Genomic DNA, 22,569 nt, shown 5'->3' with positions numbered 1-22,569 from the left:
CACTCAAACGCCTGTGAAAACTCAGGGCAGCTGTCAACGTAGTGAATGGCGGGTGCCGTTCCTTCGCTGCTAGCCGCAAAATCCAGGGCCAGTGTATACATGCATACTGGGTACTCGAGTCAGTGCACAAGCTCAGGAGGTCGGTGGACCCCTTGATCACACCGTATCATATTATCTGGCTCAGCATCGGGTGGGAAGAGTGTGGCACCTGAGGTTGACCGGTTTTTTCGAGCCCACACCTAGAAAGAGGACAGGACTTGATTAATGACTGGGTTTTCAGCTTGACATTCAGGGTTATAACAATTAAAATTAGATAACCCCAAAGAAAAAAATCTCTTGTTTTGAGCACATTTCTTATCTGTGTATTTCTGACGGTATTTCAGAGTACCTGTGTGTCAATTTCATTGTCTGTTCTTCATTGACTAGTGGAACAAAGAATCTGGATGTCTATCTGAGTGTGTGTTTGTGTGTGTGTCTTACAACTGAGAAGGTGATTCATCCGTTCTTTGTGTGTTAAGCCATATATCTTCAGTGCACTTCAGATCAAAGTATCCAGTGCTTCCTCAGTGTGGACTCCACTCCAGTACATACTGATGCGAAGAAGACTGGATACCCCCTCATCCATGCCGTTGTTACCTCTAGATTTGACTATTCCAACACACTCCTGGCTGGCCTCCCACATTCTACCCTACGTAAACTACAGGTGATCCAAAGTGGCACCAAGGGTTGCCTGTGTCCTCACTCGCACCAAGTCCCGCTCATCCATCACCCAGTGCTCGCTGACCTACATTGGTTCCTGGTTAAGGAAGGCTTCGATTTCAAAATTCTCATTTGTTTTCAATTCCCCCCCGCAACCCCCGAGATGTCTGCGCTCTTCTAATTCTGTCCTCTTGAGTATCCTTGATTATCATCGCTCAATCATCGGTGGCCGTGCCTTCTGTTGCCCAGGCCTTAAACTCTGGAATTCCTTCCCTAAACCTCTCCATCTCTCTATCTCTCTTTCCTCTTCTTAAAACCTACCTCTTTGACCAAGCTTTTGTTCACCTGCCCTAATTTCTCCTATGTGACTCTGTGTCAAATTTTTTTGTTTCATAACACTCCTGTGACTCACCTTGGGACGTTTCACTACATTAACGACATTATACAAATACAAGTTGCTGTTGTTCACAGCTCATTTTTGAGAAAGTATAAAATTCCTCTGAAACCTATAAACAATCATCAAACATAGACAACATTCGAATTCAAATAAGACCATCACCATCATTGGTTTAAGCTGACCGAGTAAGTTACAGTTAATTTAATTAACAAATGATTTTATTTTGATTACAAGGGATTCCCAGATGTTTGCAGGTGTTTTGGTGATCAGATTTCACTATCTGTTTATAATTTGACCATTTCTTTGCCGGGGACTGAATAAGTCAACTTCCTTTTTTATAATTACATAGCATTGCAGTGGTCGTACTGCACAATTCGGGTGTTTTTAATACTTGTGAGAAAGACTTTCCATGACCCTAACCCTAGCCCCCAACCCTAAATGCAACACCGTCAGACTGATGCGGGTGAAATATGTGCATCTGGACAAAAGCCCCCCAAAAAAGGCTGGCAAGGGCTGCTGTTGATCAATGGGCTGCTTTTGATCAATGGGCTGTTGTTGATCAATGGGCTGCTTTTGATCAATGGGCTGTTGTTGATCAATGGGCTGTTGTTGATCTATGGGCTGCTGTTGATCAGTGGGCTGCTGTTGATCAATGGGCTGCTGTTGATCAATGGGCTGCTTCAGTGGGCTGCTGTTGATCAATGGGCTGCTGTTGATCAATGGGCTGCTGTTGATCAATGGGCTGCTGTTGATCAATGGGCTGCTGTTGATCAATGGGCTGTTGATCAATGGGCTGCCGTTGATCAATGGGCTGTTGATCAATGGGCTGTTGATCAATGGGCTGCTGTTGATCAATGGGCTGTTGATCAATGGGCTGTTGATCAATGGGCTGCTGTTGATCAATGGGCTGCTGTTGATCAATGGGCTGCTGTTGATCAATGGGCTGTTGATCAATGGGCTGTTGATCAATGGGCTGCTGTTGATCAATGGGCTGCTGTTGATCAATGGGCTGCCGTTGATCAATGGGCTGCCGTTGATCAATGGGCTGCCGTTGATCAATGGGCTGTTGATCAATGGGCTGCTGTTGATCAATGGGCTGTTGATCAATGGGCTGTTGATCAATGGGCTGTTGATCAATGGGCTGCTGTTGATCAATGGGCTGCTGTTGATCAATGGGCTGTTGATCAATGGGCTGCTGTTGATCAATGGGCTGCTGTTGATCAATGGGCTGCTGTTGATCAATGGGCTGTTGATCAATGGGCTGCTGTTGATCAATGGGCTGCTGTTGATCAATGGGCTGCTGTTGATCAATGGGCTGTTGATCAATGGGCTGTTGATCAATGGGCTGCCGTTGATCAATGGGCTGCCGTTGATCAATGGGCTGCCGTTGATCAATGGGCTGTTGATCAATGGGCTGCTGTTGATCAATGGGCTGTTGATCAATGGGCTGCTGTTGATCAATGGGCTGCTGTTGATCAATGGGATGTTGATCAATGGGCTGCTGTTGATCAATGGGCTGCTGTTGATCAATGGGCTGCTGTTGATCAATGGGCTGCTGTTGATCAATGGACTGCTGTTGATCAATGGGCTGCTGTTGATCAATGGGCTGCTGTTGATCAATGGGCTGCTGTTGATCAATGGGCTGTTGATCAATGGGCTGCTGTTGATCAATGGGCTGCTGTTGATCAATGGGCTGCTGTTGATCAATGGGCTGCTGTTGATCAATGGGCTGTTGATCAATGGGCTGCTGTTGATCAATGGGCTGCTGTTGATCAATGGGCTGCTGATCAATGGGCTGCTGTTGATCAATGGGCTGCTGTTGATCAATGGGCTGTTGATCAGTGGGCTGCTGTTGATCAATGGGCTGTTGATCAATGGGCTGCTGTTGATCAATGGGCTGCTGTTGATCAATGGGCTGCTGTTGATCAATGGGCTGCGATCAATGGGCTGCTGTTGATCAATGGGCTGTGATCAATGGGCTGTTGTTGATCAATGGGCTGTTGTTGATCAATGGGCTGTTGTTGATCAATGGGCTGCTGTTGATCAATGTGCTGTTGTTGATCAATGGGCTGTTGTTGATCAATGGGCTGTTGTTGATCAAAGGGCTTTTGTTGATCAATGGGCTGTTGTTGATCAATGGGCTGTTGATCAATGGGCTGTTGTTGATCAATGGGCTGCTGTTGATCAATGGGCTGTTGATCAATGGGCTGTTGTTGATCAATGGGCTGTTGTTGATCAATGGGCTGCTGTTGATCAATGGGCTGCTGTTGATCAATGGGCTGCTGTTGATCAATGTGCTGCTGTTGATCAATGGGCTGTTGTTGATCAATGGACTGTTGATCAATGGGCTGTTGATCAATGGGTTGTTGATCAATGGGCTGCTGTTGATCAATGGGCTGTTGTTGATCAATGGGCTGTTGATCAATGGGCTGTTGTTGATCAATGGGCTGTTGTTGATCAATGGGCTGTTGTTGATCAATGGGCTGTTGTTGATCAATGGGCTGTTGTTGATCAATGTGCTGTTGTTGATCAATGGGCTGCTGTTGATCAATGGGCTGCTGTTGATCAATGGGCTGCTGTTGATCAATGGGCTGTTGATCAATGGGCTGTTGTTGATCAATGGGCTGCTGTTGATCAATGGGCTGTTGTTGATCAATGGGCTGTTGTTGATCAATGGGCTGTTGTTGATCAATGGGCTGCTGTTGATCAATGGGCTGTTGATCAATGGGCTGCTGTTGATCAATGGGCTGCTGTTGATCAATGGGCTGTTGATCAATGGGCTGTTGTTGATCAATGGGCTGTTGATCAATGGGCTGCTGTTGATCAATGGGCTGCTGTTGATCAATGGGCTGCTGTTGATCAATGGGCTGTTGATCAATGGGCTGTTGTTGATCAATGGGCTGTTGTTGATCAATGGGCTGTTGTTGATCAATGGGCTGCTGTTGATCAATGGGCTGTTGTTGATCAATGGGCTGTTGTTGATCAATGGGCTGCTGTTGATCAATGGGCTGTTGTTGATCAATGGGCTACTGTTGATCAATGGGCTGTTGTTGATCAATGGGCTTTTGTTGATCAATGGGCTGTTGATCAATGGGCTGTTGTTGATCAATGGGCTGTTGTTGATCAATGGGCTGTTGATCAATGGGTTGCTGTTGATCAATGGGCTGTTGATCAATGGGCTGCTGTTCATCAATGGGCTGCTGTTGATCAATGGGCTGCTGTTGATCAATGGGCTGCTGTTGATCAATGGGCTGTTGATCAATGGGCTGTTGATCAATGGGCTGTTGATCAATGGGCTGTTGTTGATCAATGGGCTGTTGTTGATCAATGGGCTGTTGTCAATGGGCTGTTGTTGATCAATGGGCTGTTGTTGATCAATGGGCTGTTGTTGATCAATGGGCTGTTGTTGATCAATGGGCTGCTGTTGATCAATGGGCAGTTGTTGATCAATGGGCTGCTGTTGATCAATGGGCTGTTGTTGATCAATGGGCTGTTGTTGATCAATGGGCTGTTGTTGATCAATGGGCTGTTGTTGATCAATGGGCTGTTGATCAATGGGCTGCTGTTGATCAATGGGCTGCTGTTGATCAATGGGCTGCTGTTGATCAATGGGCTGTTGATGATCAATGGGCTGTTGATCAATGGGCTGTTGATCAATGGGCTGCTGTTGATCAATGGGCTGCTGTTGATCAATGGGCAGTTGTTGATCAATGGGCTGCTGTTGATCAATGGGCTGCTGTTGATCAATGGGCTGTTGTTGATCAATGGGCTGCTGTTGATCAATGGGCTGCTGTTGATCAATGGGCTGTTGTTGATCAATGGGCTGTTGATCAATGGGCTGTTGTTGATCAATGGGCTGCTGTTGATCAATGGGCTGTTGATCAATGGGCGGCTGTTGATCAATGGGCTGCTGTTGATCAATGGGCTGTTGATCAATGGGCTGTTGTTGATCAATGGGCTGCTGTTGATCAATGTGCTGTTGTTGATCAATGGGCTGTTGATCAATGGGCTGTTGATCAATGGGCTGCTGTTGATCAATGGGCTGTTGTTGATCAATGGGCTGTTGATCAATGGACTGCTGTTGATCAATGGGCTGTTGATCAATGGGCTGCTGTTGATCAATGGGCTGTTGATCAATGGGCTGCTGTTGATCAATGGGCTGCTGTTGATCAATGGGCTGCTGTTGATCAATGGGCTGTTGATGATCAATGGGCTGTTGATCAATGGGCTGCTGTTGATCAATGGGCTGCTGTTGATCAATGGGCAGTTGTTGATCAATGGGCTGCTGTTGATCAATGGGCTGCTGTTGATCAATGGGCTGTTGATTAATGGGCTACTGTTGATCAGTGGGCTGCTGTTGATCAATGGGCTGCTGTTGATCAATGGGCTGCTGTTGATCAGTGGGCTGTTGTTGATCAGTGGGCTGCTGTTGATCAATGAGCTGCTGTTGATCAATGGGCTGCTGTTGATCAATGGGCTGCTGTTGATCAATGGGCTGTTGATCAATGGGCTGTTGTTGATCAATGGGCTGTTGTTGATCAATGGGCTGTTGTTGATCAATGGGCTGTTGTTGATCAATGGGCTGTTGTTGATCAATGGGCTGTTGTTGATCAATGGGCTGCTGTTGATCAATGGGCTGTTGTTGATCAATGGGCTACTGTTGATCAATGGGCTGTTGTTGATCAATGGGCTTTTGTTGATCAATGGGCTGTTGATCAATGGGCTGTTGATCAATGGGCTGTTGTTGATCAATGGGCTGCTGTTGATCAATGGGCTGCTGTTGATCAATGGGCTGCTGTTGATCAATGGGCTGCTGTTGATCAATGGGCAGTTGTTGATCAATGGGCTGCTGTTGATCAATGGGCTGCTGTTGATCAATGGGCTGCTGTTGATCAATGGGCAGTTGTTGGTCAATGGGCAGTTGTTGATCAATGGGCTGCTGTTGATCAATGGGCTGCTGTTGATCAATGGGCTGCTGTTGATCAATGGGCTGTTGATCAATGGGCTGCTGTTGATCAATGGGCTGCTGTTGATCAATGGGCTCTTGTTGATCAATGGGCTGTTGTTGTTCAATGGGCTGTTGATCAATGGGCTGCTGTTGATCAATGGGCTGTTGATCAATGGGCTGCTGTTGATCAATGGGCTGTTGATCAATGGGCTGCTGTTGATCAATGGGCTGCTGTTGATCAATGGGCTGTTGATTAATGGGCTGCTGTTGATCAGTGGGCTGCTGTTGATCAATGGGCTGCTGTTGATCAATGGGCTGCTGTTGATCAATGAGCTGCTGTTGATCAATGGGCTGTTGATTAATGGGCTGCTGTTGATCAATGGGCTGCTGTTGATCAATGGGCTGCTGTTGATCAATGAGCTGCTGTTGATCAATGGGCTGCTGTTGATCAATGAGCTGCTGTTGATCAATGGGCTGTTGTTGATCAATGGGCTGTTGTTGATCAATGGGCTGTTGTTGATCAATGGGCTGCTGTTGATCAATGGGCTGTTGTTGATCAATGGGCTGTTGTTGATCAATGGGCTGCTGTTGATCAATGGGCTGTTGTTGATCAATGGGCTACTGTTGATCAATGGGCTGTTGTTGATCAATGGGCTTTTGTTGATCAATGGGCTGTTGATCAATGGGCTGTTGTTGATCAATGGGCTGTTGTTGATCAATGGGCTGTTGATCAATGGGTTGCTGTTGATCAATGGGCTGTTGATCAATGGGCTGCTGTTCATCAATGGGCTGCTGTTGATCAATGGGCTGCTGTTGATCAATGGGCTGCTGTTGATCAATGGGCTGTTGATCAATGGGCTGTTGATCAATGGGCTGTTGATCAATGGGCTGTTGTTGATCAATGGGCTGTTGTTGATCAATGGGCTGTTGTCAATGGGCTGTTGTTGATCAATGGGCTGTTGTTGATCAATGGGCTGTTGTTGATCAATGGGCTGTTGTTGATCAATGGGCTGCTGTTGATCAATGGGCAGTTGTTGATCAATGGGCTGCTGTTGATCAATGGGCTGTTGTTGATCAATGGGCTGTTGTTGATCAATGGGCTGTTGTTGATCAATGGGCTGTTGTTGATCAATGGGCTGTTGATCAATGGGCTGCTGTTGATCAATGGGCTGCTGTTGATCAATGGGCTGCTGTTGATCAATGGGCTGTTGATGATCAATGGGCTGTTGATCAATGGGCTGTTGATCAATGGGCTGCTGTTGATCAATGGGCTGCTGTTGATCAATGGGCAGTTGTTGATCAATGGGCTGCTGTTGATCAATGGGCTGCTGTTGATCAATGGGCTGTTGTTGATCAATGGGCTGCTGTTGATCAATGGGCTGCTGTTGATCAATGGGCTGTTGTTGATCAATGGGCTGTTGATCAATGGGCTGTTGTTGATCAATGGGCTGCTGTTGATCAATGGGCTGTTGATCAATGGGCGGCTGTTGATCAATGGGCTGCTGTTGATCAATGGGCTGTTGATCAATGGGCTGTTGTTGATCAATGGGCTGCTGTTGATCAATGTGCTGTTGTTGATCAATGGGCTGTTGATCAATGGGCTGTTGATCAATGGGCTGCTGTTGATCAATGGGCTGTTGTTGATCAATGGGCTGTTGATCAATGGACTGCTGTTGATCAATGGGCTGTTGATCAATGGGCTGCTGTTGATCAATGGGCTGTTGATCAATGGGCTGCTGTTGATCAATGGGCTGCTGTTGATCAATGGGCTGCTGTTGATCAATGGGCTGTTGATGATCAATGGGCTGTTGATCAATGGGCTGCTGTTGATCAATGGGCTGCTGTTGATCAATGGGCAGTTGTTGATCAATGGGCTGCTGTTGATCAATGGGCTGCTGTTGATCAATGGGCTGTTGATTAATGGGCTGCTGTTGATCAGTGGGCTGCTGTTGATCAATGGGCTGCTGTTGATCAATGGGCTGCTGTTGATCAGTGGGCTGTTGTTGATCAGTGGGCTGCTGTTGATCAATGAGCTGCTGTTGATCAATGGGCTGCTGTTGATCAATGGGCTGCTGTTGATCAATGGGCTGTTGTTGATCAATGGGCTGTTGTTGATCAATGGGCTGTTGTTGATCAATGGGCTGTTGTTGATCAATGGGCTGTTGTTGATCAATGGGCTGCTGTTGATCAATGGGCTGTTGTTGATCAATGGGCTACTGTTGATCAATGGGCTGTTGTTGATCAATGGGCTTTTGTTGATCAATGGGCTGTTGATCAATGGGCTGTTGATCAATGGGCTGTTGTTGATCAATGGGCTGCTGTTGATCAATGGGCTGCTGTTGATCAATGGGCTGCTGTTGATCAATGGGCTGCTGTTGATCAATGGGCAGTTGTTGATCAATGGGCTGCTGTTGATCAATGGGCTGCTGTTGATCAATGGGCTGCTGTTGATCAATGGGCAGTTGTTGGTCAATGGGCAGTTGTTGATCAATGGGCTGCTGTTGATCAATGGGCTGCTGTTGATCAATGGGCTGCTGTTGATCAATGGGCTGTTGATCAATGGGCTGCTGTTGATCAATGGGCTGCTGTTGATCAATGGGCTCTTGTTGATCAATGGGCTGTTGTTGTTCAATGGGCTGTTGATCAATGGGCTGCTGTTGATCAATGGGCTGTTGATCAATGGGCTGCTGTTGATCAATGGGCTGTTGATCAATGGGCTGCTGTTGATCAATGGGCTGCTGTTGATCAATGGGCTGTTGATTAATGGGCTGCTGTTGATCAGTGGGCTGCTGTTGATCAATGGGCTGCTGTTGATCAATGGGCTGCTGTTGATCAATGAGCTGCTGTTGATCAATGGGCTGCTGTTGATCAATGGGCTGCTGTTGACCAATGGACTGTTGTTGATCAATGGGCTGTTGATCAATGGGCTGTTGTTGATCAATGGGCTGCTGTTGATCAATGGGCTGTTGTTGATCATTGGGCTGTTGTTGATCAATGGGCTGTTGTTGATCAATGGGCTGTTGTTGATCAATGGGCTGTTGTTGATCAATGGGCTGCTGTTGATCAATGGGCTGTTGATCAATGGGCTGCTGTTGATCAATGGGCTGCTGTTGATCAATGGGCTGTTGATCAATGGGCTGCTGTTGATCAATGGGCTGTTGATCAATGGGCTGTTGATCAATGGGCTGTTGTTGATCAATGGGCTGTTGTTGATCAATGGGCTGCTGTTGATCAATGGGCTGTTGTTGATCATTGGGCTGTTGTTGATCAATGGGCTGTTGTTGATCAATGGGCTGTTGTTGATCAATGGGCTGCTGTTGATCAATGGGCTGTTGATCAATGGGCTGCTGTTGATCAATGGGCTGCTGTTGATCAATGGGCTGTTGTTGATCATTGGGCTGTTGTTGATCAATGGGCTGTTGTTGATCAATGGGCTGTTGTTGATCATTGGGCTGCTGTTGATCAATGGGCTGTTGATCAATGGGCTGTTGTTGATCAATGGGCTGCTGTTGATCAATGGGCTGTTGTTGATCAATGGGCTGCTGTTGATCAATGGGCTGTTGTTGATCAATGGGCTGTTGATCAATGGGCTGTTGTTGATCAATGGGCTGCTGTTGATCAATGGGCTGTTGATCAATGGGCTGTTGATCAATGGGCTGTTGTTGATCAATGGGCTGTTGTTGATCAATGGGCTGCTGTTGATCAATGGGCTGTTGTTGATCATTGGGCTGTTGTTGATCAATGGGCTGTTGTTGATCAATGGGCTGCTGTTGATCAATGGGCTGCTGTTGATCAATGGACTGTTGATCAATGGGCTGCTGTTGATCAATGGGCTGTTGATCAATGGGCTGTTGTTGATCAATGGGCTGCTGTTGATCAATGGGCTGTTGTTGATCAATGGGCTGTTGATCAATGGGCTGTTGTTGATCAATGGGCTGCTGTAGATCAATGGGCTGTTGTTGATCAATGGACTGTTGATGATCAATGGGCTGCTGTTGATCAATGGGCTGTTGTGGATCAATGGGCTGTTGTGGATCAATGGGCTGTTGTTGATCAATGGGCTGCTGTTGATCAATGGGCTGCTGTTGATCAATGGGCTGTTGTTGATCAATGGGCTGTTGTTGATCAATGGGCTGTTGTTGATCAATGGGCTGTTGATCAATGGGCTGCTGTTGATCAATGGGCTGTTGATCAATGGGCTGCTGTTGATCAATGGGCTGCTGTTGATCAATGGGCTGTTGATCAATGGGCTGCTGTTGATCAATGGGCTGCTGTTGATCAATGGGCTGTTGATCAATGGACTGTTGATCAATGGGCTGCTGTTGATCAATGGGCTGCTGTTGATCAATGGGCTGCTGTTGATCAATGGGCTGTTGTTGATCAATGGGCTGTTGTTGATCAATGGGCTGCTGTTGATCAATGGGCTGTTGATCAATGGTCTGCTGTTGATCAATGGGCTGCTGTTGATCAATGGGCTGTTGATCAATGGGCTGCTGTTGATCAATGGGCTGCTGTTGATCAATGGGCTGTTGATCAATGGGCTGCTGTTGATCAATGGGCTGCTGTTGATCAATGGGCTGTTGATCAATGGGCTGCTGTTGATCAATGGGCTGCTGTTGATCAATGGGCAGTTGTTGATCAATGGGCTGCTGTTGATCAATGGGCTGCTGTTGATCAATGGGCTGTTGATTAATGGGCTGCTGTTGATCAATGGGCTGCTGTTGATCAATGGGCTGCTGTTGATCAATGGGCTGCTGTTGATCAATGGGCTGTTGTTGATCAATGGGCTGTTGTTGATCAATGGGCTGCTGTTGATCAATGGGCTGTTGTTGATCAATGGGCTGCTGTTGATCAATGGGCTGTTGATCAATGGGCTGCTGTTGATCAATGGGCTGTTGTTGATCAATGGGCTGCTGTTGATCAATGGGCTGTTGTTGATCATTGGGCTGTTGTTGATCAATGGGCTGTTGTTGATCAATGGGCTGCTGTTGATCAATGGGCTGCTGTTGATCAATGGGCTCTTGTTGATCAATGGGCTGTTGTTGTTCAATGGGCTGTTGATCAATGGGCTGCTGTTGATCAATGGGCTGTTGATTAATGGGCTGCTGTTGATCAATGGGCTGCTGTTGATCAATGGGCTGCTGTTGATCAATGGGCTGTTGTTGATCAATGGGCTGTTGTTGATCAATGGGCTGCTGTTGATCAATGGGCTGTTGATCACTGGGCTGCTGTTGATCAATGGGCTGTTGTTGATCAATGGGCTGTTGATCAATGGGCTGCTGTTGATCAATGGGCTGTTGTTGATCAATGGGCTGCTGTTGATCAATGGGCTGTTGATCAATGGGCTGTTGTTGATCAATGGGCTGCTGTTGATCAATGGGCTGCTGTTGATCAATGGGCTGTTGTTGATCAATGGGCTGTTGATCAATGGGCTGTTGTTGATCAATGCGCTGCTGTTGATCAATGGGCTGTTGATCAATGGGCTGCTGTTGATCAATGGGCTGCTGTTGATCAATGGGCTGTTGATCAATGGGCTGTTGTTGATCAATGTGCTGTTGTTGATCAATGGGCTGTTGATCAATGGGCTGTTGATCAATGGGCTGCTGTTGATCAATGGGCTGCTGTTGATCAATGGGCTGTTGTTGATCAGTGGGCTGTTGATCAATGGGCTGCTGTTGATCAATGGGCTGTTGATCAATGGGCTGCTGTTGATCAATGGGCAGTTGTTGATCAATGGGCTGCTGTTGATCAATGGGCTGCTGTTGATCAATGCGCAGTTGTTGATCAATGGGCTGCTGTTGATCAATGGGCTGCTGTTGATCAATGGGCTGCTGTTGATCAATGGGCTGCTGTTGATCAATGGGCTGTTGATCAATGGGCTGCTGTTGATCAATGGGCTGCTGTTGATCAATGGGCTGCTGTTGATCAATGGGCTCTTGTTGATCAATGGGCTGTTGTTGTTCAATGGGCTGTTGATCAATGGGCTGCTGTTGATCAATGGGCTGTTGATCAATGGGCTGTTGATCAATGGGCTGCTGTTGATCAATGGGCTGCTGTTGATCAATGGGCTGTTGATTAATGGGCTGCTGTTGATCAGTGGGCTGCTGTTGATCAATGGGCTGCTGTTGATCAATGGGCTGCTGTTGATCAATGGGCTGTTGTTGATCAATGGGCTGCTGTTGATCAATGAGCTGCTGTTGATCAATGGGCTGCTGTTGATCAATGGGCTGTTGTTGATCAATGGGCTGTTGTTGATCAATGGGCTGTTGTTGATCAATGGGCTGCTGTTGATCAATGGGCTGTTGTTGATCATTGGGCTGTTGTTGATCAATGGGCTGTTGTTGATCAATGGGCTGTTGTTGATCAATGGGCTGTTGTTGATCAATGGGCTGTTGATCAATGGGCTGCTGTTGATCAATGGGCTGCTGTTGATCAATGGGCTGTTGATCAATGGGCTGCTGTTGATCAATGGGCTGCTGTTGATCAATGGGCTGTTGATCAATGGGCTGCTGTTGATCAATGGGCTGTTGATCAATGGGCTTTTGTTGATCAATGGGCTGCTGTTGATCAATGGGCTGTTGTTGATCAATGGGCTGTTGATCAATGGGCTGTTGTTGATCAATGGGCTGCTGTAGATCAATGGGCTGTTGTTGATCAATGGGCTGTTGATCAATGGGCTGTTGATGATCAATGGGCTGCTGTTGATCAATGGGCTGTTGTGGATCAATGGGCTGTTGTGGATCAATGGGCTGTTGTTGATCAATGGGCTGCTGTTGATCAATGGGCTGCTGTTGATCAATGGGCTGCTGTTGATCAATGGGCTGTTGTTGATCAATGGGCTGTTGTTGATCAATGGGCTGCTGTTGATCAATGGGCTGTTGATCAATGGGCTGTTGTTGATCAATGGGCTGCTGTTGATCAATGGGCTGTTGATCAATGGGCTGCTGTTGATCAATGGGCTGTTGATCAATGGACTGCTGTTGATCAATGGGCTGTTGATCAATGGGCTGTTGTTGATCAATGGGCTGCTGTTGATCAATGGGCTGCTGTTGATCAATGGGCTGTTGTTGATCAATGGGCTGCTGTTGATCAATGGGCTGTTGATCAATGGGCTGCTGTTGATCAATGGGCTGCTGTTGATCAATGGGCTGTTGTTGATCAATGGGCTGTTGATCAATGGGCCGCTGTTGATCAATGGGCTGTTGATGATCAATGGGCTGTTGATCAATGGGCTGTTGATCAATGGGCTGCTGTTGATCAATGGGCTGCTGTTGATCAATGGGCTGTTGATCAATGGGCTGCTGTTGATCAATGGGCTGTTGATTAATGGGCTGCTGTTGATCAGTGGGCTGCTGTTGATCAATGGGCTGCTGTTGATCAATGGGCTGCTGTTGATCAATGGGCTGTTGTTGATCAATGGGCTGCTGTTGATCAATGAGCTGCTGTTGATCAATGGGCTGTTGTTGATCAATGGGCTGTTGTTGATCAATGGGCTGCTGTTGATCAATGGGCTGCTGTTGATCAATGGGCTGCTGTTGATCAGTGGGCTGCTGTTGATCAATGGGCTGCTGTTGATCAATGGGCTGCTGTTGATCAATGGGCTGCTGTTGATCAATGGGCTGCTGTTGATCAATGGGCTGTTGTTGATCAATGGGCTGTTGATCAATGGGCTGCTGTTGATCAATGGGCTGTTGTTGATCAATGGGCTGTTGTTGATCAATGGGCTGCTGTTGATCAATGGGCTGTTGTTGATCATTGGGCTGTTGTTGATCAATGGGCTGTTGTTGATCAATGGGCTGCTGTTGATCAATGGGCTGTTGATCAATGGGCTGCTGTTGATCAATGGGCTGTTGATCAATGGGCTGCTGTTGATCAATGGGCTGCTGTTGATCAATGGGCTGTTGATCAATGGGCTGTTGATCAATGGGCTGTTGATCAGTGGGCTGCTGTTGATCAATGGGCTGCTGTTGATCAATGGGCTGTTGATCAGTGGGCTGCTGTTGATCAATGGGCTGTTGATCAATGGGCTGCTGTTGATCAATGGGCTGTTGATCAATGGGCTGTTGATCAATGGGCTGTTGTTGATCAATGGGCTGCTGTTGATCAATGGGCTGCTGTTGATCAATGGGCTGCTGTTGATCAATGGGCTGTTGTTGATCAATGGGCTGTTGATCAATGGGCTGTTGTTGATCAATGGGCTGTTGATCAATGGGCTGTTGTGGATCAATGGGCTGTTGTGGATCAATGGGCTGTTGTTGATCAATGGGCTGCTGTTGATCAATGGGCTGTTGTTGATCAATGGGCTGTTGTTGATCAATGGGCTGTTGTTGATCAATGGGCTGTTGTTGATCAATGGGCTGTTGTTGATCAATGGGCTGTTGATCAATGGGCTGCTGTTGATCAATGGGCTGTTGATCAATGGGCTGCTGTTGATCAATGGGCTGCTGTTGATCAATGGGCTGTTGATCAATGGGCTGCTGTTGATCAATGGGCTGCTGTTGATCAATGGGCTGTTGATCAATGGACTGCTGTTGATCAATGGGCTGTTGATCAATGGGCTGCTGTTGATCAATGGGCTGCTGTTGATCAATGGGCTGCTGTTGATCAATGGGCTGTTGTTGATCAATGGGCTGCTGTTGATCAATGGGCTGTTGATCAATGGTCTGCTGTTGATCAATGGGCTGCTGTTGATCAATGGGCTGTTGATCAATGGGCTGCTGTTGATCAATGGGCTGCTGTTGATCAATGGGCTGTTGATCAATGGGCTGCTGTTGATCAATGGGCTGCTGTTGATCAATGGGCTGTTGATCAATGGGCTGCTGTTGATCAATGGGCTGCTGTTGATCAATGGGCAGTTGTTGATCAATGGGCTGCTGTTGATCAATGGGCTGCTGTTGATCAATGGGCTGTTGATTAATGGGCTGCTGTTGATCAATGGGCTGCTGTTGATCAATGGGCTGCTGTTGATCAATGAGCTGCTGTTGATCAATGGGCTGTTGTTGATCAATGGGCTGTTGTTGATCAATGGGCTGTTGTTGATCAATGGGCTGTTGTTGATCAATGGGCTGTTGTTGATCAATGGGCTGCTGTTGATCAATGGGCTGTTGTTGATCAATGGGCTGCTGTTGATCAATGGGCTGCTGTTGATCAATGGGCTGTTGATCAATGGGCTGCTGTTGATCAATGGGCTGTTGTTGATCAATGGGCTGCTGTTGATCAATGGGCTGTTGTTGATCATTGGGCTGTTGTTGATCAATGGGCTGTTGTTGATCAATGGGCTGCTGTTGATCAATGGGCTGCTGTTGATCAATGGGCTGCTGTTGATCAATGGGCTCTTGTTGTTCAATGGGCTGTTGATCAATGGGCTGCTGTTGATCAATGGGCTGTTGATCAATGGGCTGCTGTTGATCAATGGGCTGCTGTTGATCAATGGGCTGTTGTTGATCAATGGGCTGTTGATCAATGGGCTGCTGTTGATCAATGGGCTGTTGATCACTGGGCTGCTGTTGATCAATGGGCTGTTGTTGATCAATGGGCTGTTGATCAATGGGCTGCTGTTGATCAATGGGCTGTTGTTGATCAATGGGCTGCTGTTGATCAATGGGCTGTTGATCAATGGGCTGTTGTTGATCAATGGGCTGTTGTTGATCAATGGGCTGCTGTTGATCAATGGGCTGTTGATCAATGGGCTGTTGTTGATCAATGGGCTGTTGTTGATCAATGGGCTGCTGTTGATCAATGGGCTGCTGTTGATCAATGGGCTGTTGTTGATCAATGGGCTGTTGATCAATGGGCTGTTGTTGATCAATGCGCTGCTGTTGATCAATGGGCTGTTGATCAATGGGCTGCTGTTGATCAATGGGCTGCTGTTGATCAATGGGCTGTTGATCAATGGGCTGTTGTTGATCAATGTGCTGTTGTTGATCAATGGGCTGTTGATCAATGGGCTGTTGATCAATGGGCTGCTGTTGATCAATGGGCTGCTGTTGATCAATGAGCTGTTGATCAATGGGCTGTTGTTGATCAATGGGCTGTTGTTGATCAATGGGCTGTTGTTGATCAATGGGCTGCTGTTGATCAATGGGCTGTTGTTGATCAATGGGCTACTGTTGATCAATGGGCTGTTGTTGATCAATGTGCTGTTGTTGATCAATGGGCTGTTGATCAATGGGCTGTTGATCAATGGGCTGCTGTTGATCAATGGGCTGCTGTTGATCAATGGGCTGCTGTTGATCAATGAGCTGTTGATCAATGGGCTGTTGTTGATCAATGGGCTGTTGTTGATCAATGGGCTGTTGTTGATCAATGGGCTGCTGTTGATCAATGGGCTGTTGTTGATCAATGGGCTACTGTTGATCAATGGGCTGTTGTTGATCAATGGGCTTTTGTTGATCAATGGGCTGTTGATCAATGGGCTGTTGATCAATGGGCTGCTGTTGATCAATGGGCAGTTGTTGATCAATGGGCTGCTGTTGATCAATGGGCTGCTGTTGATCAATGGGCAGTTGTTGGTCAATGGGCTGCTGTTGATCAATGGGCTGCTGTTGATCAATGGGCTGTTGATCAATGGGCTGTTGATCAATGGGGTGTTGATCAATGGGCTGCTGTTGATCAATGGGCTGCTGTTGATCAATGGGCTGCTGTTGATCAATGGGCTGTTGTTGATCAATGGGCTGTTGATCAATGGGCTGTTGTTGATCAATGGGCTGCTGTTGATCAATGGGCTGCTGTTGATCAATGGGCTGCTGTTGATCAATGGGCTGCTGTTGATCAATGGGCTGCAGTTGATCAATGGGCTGTTGATCAATGGGCTGCTGTTGATCAATGGGCTGCTGTTGATCAATGGGCTGTTGATCAATGGGCTGCTGTTGATCAATGGGCTGCTGTTGATCAATGGGCTGCTGTTGATCAATGGGCTGCTGTTGATCAATGGGCTGTTGTTGATCAATGGGCTGCTGTTGATCAATGAGCTGCTGTTGATCAATGGGCTGTTGTTGATCAATGGGCTGTTGTTGATCAATGGGCTGCTGTTGATCAATGGGCTGCTGTTGATCAATGGGCTGCTGTTGATCAATGGGCTGCTGTTGATCAGTGGGCTGCTGTTGATCAATGGGCTGCTGTTGATCAATGGGCTGCTGTTGATCAATGGGCTGCTGTTGATCAATGGGCTGTTGTTGATCAATGGGTTGTTGATCAATGGGCTGCTGTTGATCAATGGGCTGCTGTTGATCAATGGGCTGTTGTTGATCAATGGGCTGCTGTTGATCAATGGGCTGTTGTTGATCATTGGGCTGTTGTTGATCAATGGGCTGTTGTTGATCAATGGGCTGCTGTTGATCAATGGGCTGTTGATCAATGGGCTGCTGTTGATCAATGGGCTGTTGATCAATGGGCTGCTGTTGATCAATGGGCTGCTGTTGATCAATGGGCTGTTGATCAATGGGCTGTTGATCAATGGGCTGTTGATCAGTGGGCTGCTGTTGATCAATGGGCTGCTGTTGATCAATGGGCTGTTGATCAGTGGGCTGCTGTTGATCAATGGGCTGTTGATCAATGGGCTGCTGTTGATCAATGGGCTGTTGATCAATGGGCTGTTGATCAATGGGGTGTTGATCAATGGGCTGCTGTTGATCAATGGGCTGCTGTTGATCAATGGGCTGCTGTTGATCAATGGGCTGCTGTTGATCAATGGGCTGCTGTTGATCAATGGGCTGTTGTTGATCAATGGGCTGTTGTTGATCAATGGGCTGTTGATCAATGGGCTGCTGTTGATCAATGGGCTGCTGTTGATCAATGGGCTGTTGATCAATGGGCTGCTGTTGATCAATGGGCTGCAGTTGATCAATGGGCTGTTGATCAATGGGCTGCTGTTGATCAATGGGCTGTTGATCAATGGGCTGCTGTTGATCAATGGGCTGCTGTTGATCAATGGGCTGCTGTTGATCAATGGGCTGCTGTTGATCAATGGGCTGTTGATCAATGGGCTGCTGTTGATCAATGGGCTGCTGTTGATCAATGGGCTGCTGTTGATCAATGGGCTGCTGTTGATCAATGGGCTGCTGTTGATCAATGGGCTGTTGATCAATGGGCTGCTGTTGATCAATGGGCTGCTGTTGATCAATGGGCTGTTGTTGATCAATGGGCTGCTGTTGATCAATGGGCTGTTGTTGATCAATGGGCTGTTGTTGATCAATGGGCTGCTGTTGATCAATGGGCTGTTGATCAATGGGCTGCTGTTGATCAATGGGCTGTTTAATGCGTGATGCATCTAACAAAACTTAGTAATAAAATATTGGAAAACTTCTGAAGGATTATTACAATATGAAGGTATTATTGATTACATTGTATCAATAATTTAAAGTCTCACTGGAATACGAAGAAGCTATTGAAAGCAGTGGGATGTGATTTATTATCCTACACATGAGCTGATCTGGCTCGAGATGGAGTTCCAACTTCATGCCACGAGTGGGATATCAATCATATCAGCAGGTCTTCACCTTGTATGCTGTTTATACTACACATTACAAACAAGTTAATCTTAATTAGGTAGATAGGTTAAAAGGGGTTTTATGGCAGGGTTCAATCTTTGCCGATTAGTTCCAATTCAGCACAAAATGATGATGCTAATTATGCTATTCCGTGTGTGTGACATTTGCAACTTGGATGTCCTCTTCAAACACATTTTCTAAGACAAATTAGTTCCAGTAATTAGAATGATGCATCTATCCTATAGAAAAAGCCGTTATTTGCTGCAATTTCTCCAGTATTCTGAAACAGTTTGCTTTGTTTTAATACTAACTAAAACTACTGTTTTCCCTGTTATTATAGGGCTTTGGTGTGTGCTTTCATTCAATGCTTAATGTCTACCCAGAGACGAGAAATTTACAGAGGACTGCAAAGTTTTTCTACCCTCCTAATTGGATTAATTCAGAATCAGGGATTCCAGTTGGCCCCAACTGCCTCTCGCCCATGACCTCCAAGCGCAAGTTGAATATGTACTCTACACCAGCGGCTGGATTTGAAATTACTACCGAACCTGAGGCACTGTACGTTCATCTCCTTTTTGCCCTCAAAGATAGAACCTTGGGAATGCTGGAGGCTAGCTTTGCTTCCATAGTTTATCACAGTTTTGCTTTTCTGCAGAGTAAGTGGGAGCAGTTGATTGAGGATATTCGGCTGGGCCGAATAAATCCCGAGCTGAACATTACTGATGATGTCCGCCTGAAGCTCAGTTCTCAATTAAAGCCTGATCCTCGAAGGGCCACAGAACTGGCTGCAGAGTTTGGGTGTGGATTTGATGGGATTGCTCACAGGGTGTGGCCCCACCTCAACTTGGTTCTTGCCGTGGATTCTGGCTCCAATGAACTGTATGGAAGTCACCTGAAACAATTCTACTGTGAAGGAGTTCCTATTTATTCTCCAGTTTATGCAGCCACTGAAGGTAACAATGCATCGCTTAGTATCATCATCATCATCATCATCATAGGCAATCCCTCAGAATCGAGGAAGACTTGCTTCCACTCTAAAAATGAGTCCTTAGGTGGCTGATCAGTCCAATACGAGAAACACAGTCCCTGTCACAGGTTGTGGGAAAGGGTGGGTGGGACTGGTTTGCTGCACGCTCCTTCCGCTGCCTGCGCTTGATTTCTGCAAGCTCTCAGCGATGAGACTCGAGGTGCTCAGTGCCCTCCCGGATGCACTTCCTCCACTTAGGGCGGTCTTTGGCCAGGGACTCCCAGGTGTCGGTGGGGATGTTGCACTTGATCAGGGAGGCTTTGAGGGTGTGCCTGTAACGTTTCCTTTGGCTCGTTTGCCCTGAAGGAGTTCCGAGTAGAGCGCTTGCTTTGGGAGTCTCGTGTCAGGCATGCGAACAATGCGGAGCTGATCGAGTGTGGTCAGTGCTTCAATGCTGGGGATGTCGGCCTACTTTTCTGCATTTCTTGTGGTTGCTGCCGTCCCGGGGTCAGGCTCGTGAAGCAACCTGCTCCCAGGCTCCATCAATGTTGATCTGTAGTCACCTGTTAAGAGAAGCTTGAATTTATGTAGGGCCTTTAACATAGAACAACACCCCCAAGGCACTTTATAAAACGTATAAGGAAAATCCGATGACAGGTCTAAGATGGAAAGGTTAGAAGGGATGATAAAATGTTTGGTCGGAGGTGGATTTTAAGGAGGGTTTAAAGTATAACTGCCTAGCCCAGGTTGAATTGCTCTCCCACCCACAGAACCGAGGCACATTTCATCTTATGTCTAAGATTTCTAAATCTCTGGCATTAAATTGACAGCAAGATCAATTCTTTTAAAACAATTTGGAATAAGTTTATTAAACACATACACATGCAAATAGTCTACCGAACATAACAGCAGTCTATTGGTATTCTACGGACTCGACTTAATTACAACAGATACAATGATGTTACAATAAAAAAGGTATGATTTACTTCCCTCTGGCAAAGCACATGGCCTGCTCCTTTGTCTTTAGAGGAAGGTCCTGCTTTTTGCCGTGTGCTTAAGAAAAGACAGAGAGCAATCTTTGGCTTGAGTTTTTAATACCCCGTAAGGTCAAAGCTTCAGGATTGGGTCTTGGTTCCAGGGCCGTTCCTGATTGGCTTCTCCTCATACATGTGTCTGTCTGGAGGGCCGGTGCCATTCCTTGATTAGGTTAATGGCTTTCCAATTAACATCTTTTCTAGTTTGGTGAGTTTCAAAGCCATGCTTCCTTTGTAACTTGAGCTCTGCCCAGCCAGGTATCCATTTGTCTCTTCAAACTTGTCTTTTCAGATAATCTACACTTTTAATATTTATATATACAAAAACAATATTATCATAACTAAACACTTTTATTCTTACATGTCTCAAAAATGTGGTCATATAGGCCCTGAATTTCCGTTTTGGCCTTCCCGCGTGCATTTCAGAGAAAAAATACACACCTACCTTAAGCTGCTGCCCACGTTCGACTTTCCGATGCTGAGGCCTCTCCTGCCTGCCAGTCACAGCACATGCACGTCGACGCATGTGCAGGCCTACAGCTGGAGTCACATGGCTCTGGGCAACCAAAGTATCATAGTAATAGGATTTCCGCAGGGTCCTAAACTCCTATTACTATGATTGTGATAGAGCCCCAAACACCCAAAACACTAATTAAAAAATAGAAACTAATTACACTACATGCATTTAAATTAAAGTTATTAATGGCTTTAAAAAAAAATCTGGAAATTATTTTTAAGATTTTTAAAATAAACTTACCGTTGTGGGGAGGGTTTTTAATAAAATACGTTTTAATAACTTTATTTTTATGTGTGTGTTTTTTAAAACAGGCGCAAGATTTTTGAGGACATTTGTAAGCGTAAATATCGGAAATTTCCACTTCCAAATGTCTTCGCTCCCGAGATGCGGCCATCTGTCAAGCCAAAAACTTGACAGATCGGAATTGTCGGTTTCCAGCGCGTGCACATTGCGTGCTGGAAACCAGCATTTCCGATGCCTTCCCGGGTCCGTAGGATCTTTGTACGGACCCAGGGAGGCCGGAATTGTTGGCCCATTGTATTATAAAACTGTAGTGAAAGTAGCCATATTTTCACTGATTGTCTCGATCGCAACACAGCGTCACAGTACAGTCTCGGGATGTTCTTCAGTCACAACATTCATTTTTTTTATTTTAAAAAACTAAAATGTTTAATAAACAAATTATCACAACCAACCTGACCTACCTTTCCAGTTAAGAAGCTGACAGTTATATGTTCTTTATTCTACCATGACCATCACATCAAGGAAAACTAGGCAGAAATTACAGCCCTTCAAAATATGTATAATATCCAACAATAGATCATTAAGTTTTATATTCTTACAGTTAAAGTCTTTCAGTGGCAGAAGGTGGGTAGTGTGGTCCACAATGATCAGTGTTGGGACGATTGCTGTTCACAATTTACATGAACAATTTAGACTTCGGAATCTAAAAAACACAATTTCTTAATTTGCGGATTATACCAAATTTGGGGGGGGGGGGATTGCCAATACTGAGGAGCACTGCAACAAATTACAGGAGGACATTAATAAACTTGCCTCTCGCCGACTCACGAACTCTCGCTGCCTCCCTTTTTCTTTTCTCTATCAGTACGTAATATTTAGCATTGTTGTTGCCAAATTAAGTTTATCTGGGGGTTAAGTCATGGCAGGACAGCTCGGAGACGTGTTATGCTCCTCCTGTACTATGTGGGAAGTCAGGGACGCTTCCAGTGTCCCTGACGACTACGTGTGCGGAAAGTGTATCCGCCTCCAGCTCCTGACGGACCGCATTACGGTACTGGAGCTGCGGGTGGATTCACTCTGGAGCATCCACGATGCTGAGAATGACGTGAGTAGCACGTGTAGCGAGTTGGTCTCACCGCAGGTAAAGGGTACACAGCCCGTGACCAGCAGGATGAGCAGTGCAAGGAACGTAGTGCAGGAGTCCCCTGCGGTCATCCCCCTGCAAAACAGATACACTGCTTTGAGTACTGTTGAGGGGGATGACTCATCAGGGGAG

At 46.4% G+C, this 22,569-nt stretch overlaps 1 protein-coding gene across 2 annotated transcripts in view; it reads left to right on the top strand.

Annotated features, from left to right (window-relative positions):
• Positions 1-22,569, top strand: part of ghdc (GH3 domain containing) — a 47,105-nt gene that overhangs the window by 5,414 nt on the left and 19,122 nt on the right. For both annotated transcript variants that reach the window (XM_070863998.1, XM_070863999.1), the window contains exon 3: positions 18,873-19,485. In XM_070863998.1, the coding sequence (XP_070720099.1) occupies positions 18,873-19,485 (613 nt within the window). The remainder of the gene's footprint in view (positions 1-18,872; positions 19,486-22,569) is intronic.

Source organism: Pristiophorus japonicus, chromosome 21 (genome assembly GCF_044704955.1).
Source record: "Pristiophorus japonicus isolate sPriJap1 chromosome 21, sPriJap1.hap1, whole genome shotgun sequence".
In the NCBI taxonomy this organism is placed as follows: Eukaryota; Metazoa; Chordata; class Chondrichthyes; family Pristiophoridae; genus Pristiophorus; species Pristiophorus japonicus.
The sequence above is the reverse complement of the archived record's forward strand: the minus strand, read 5'-3'. Positions and strand labels throughout refer to the sequence as shown.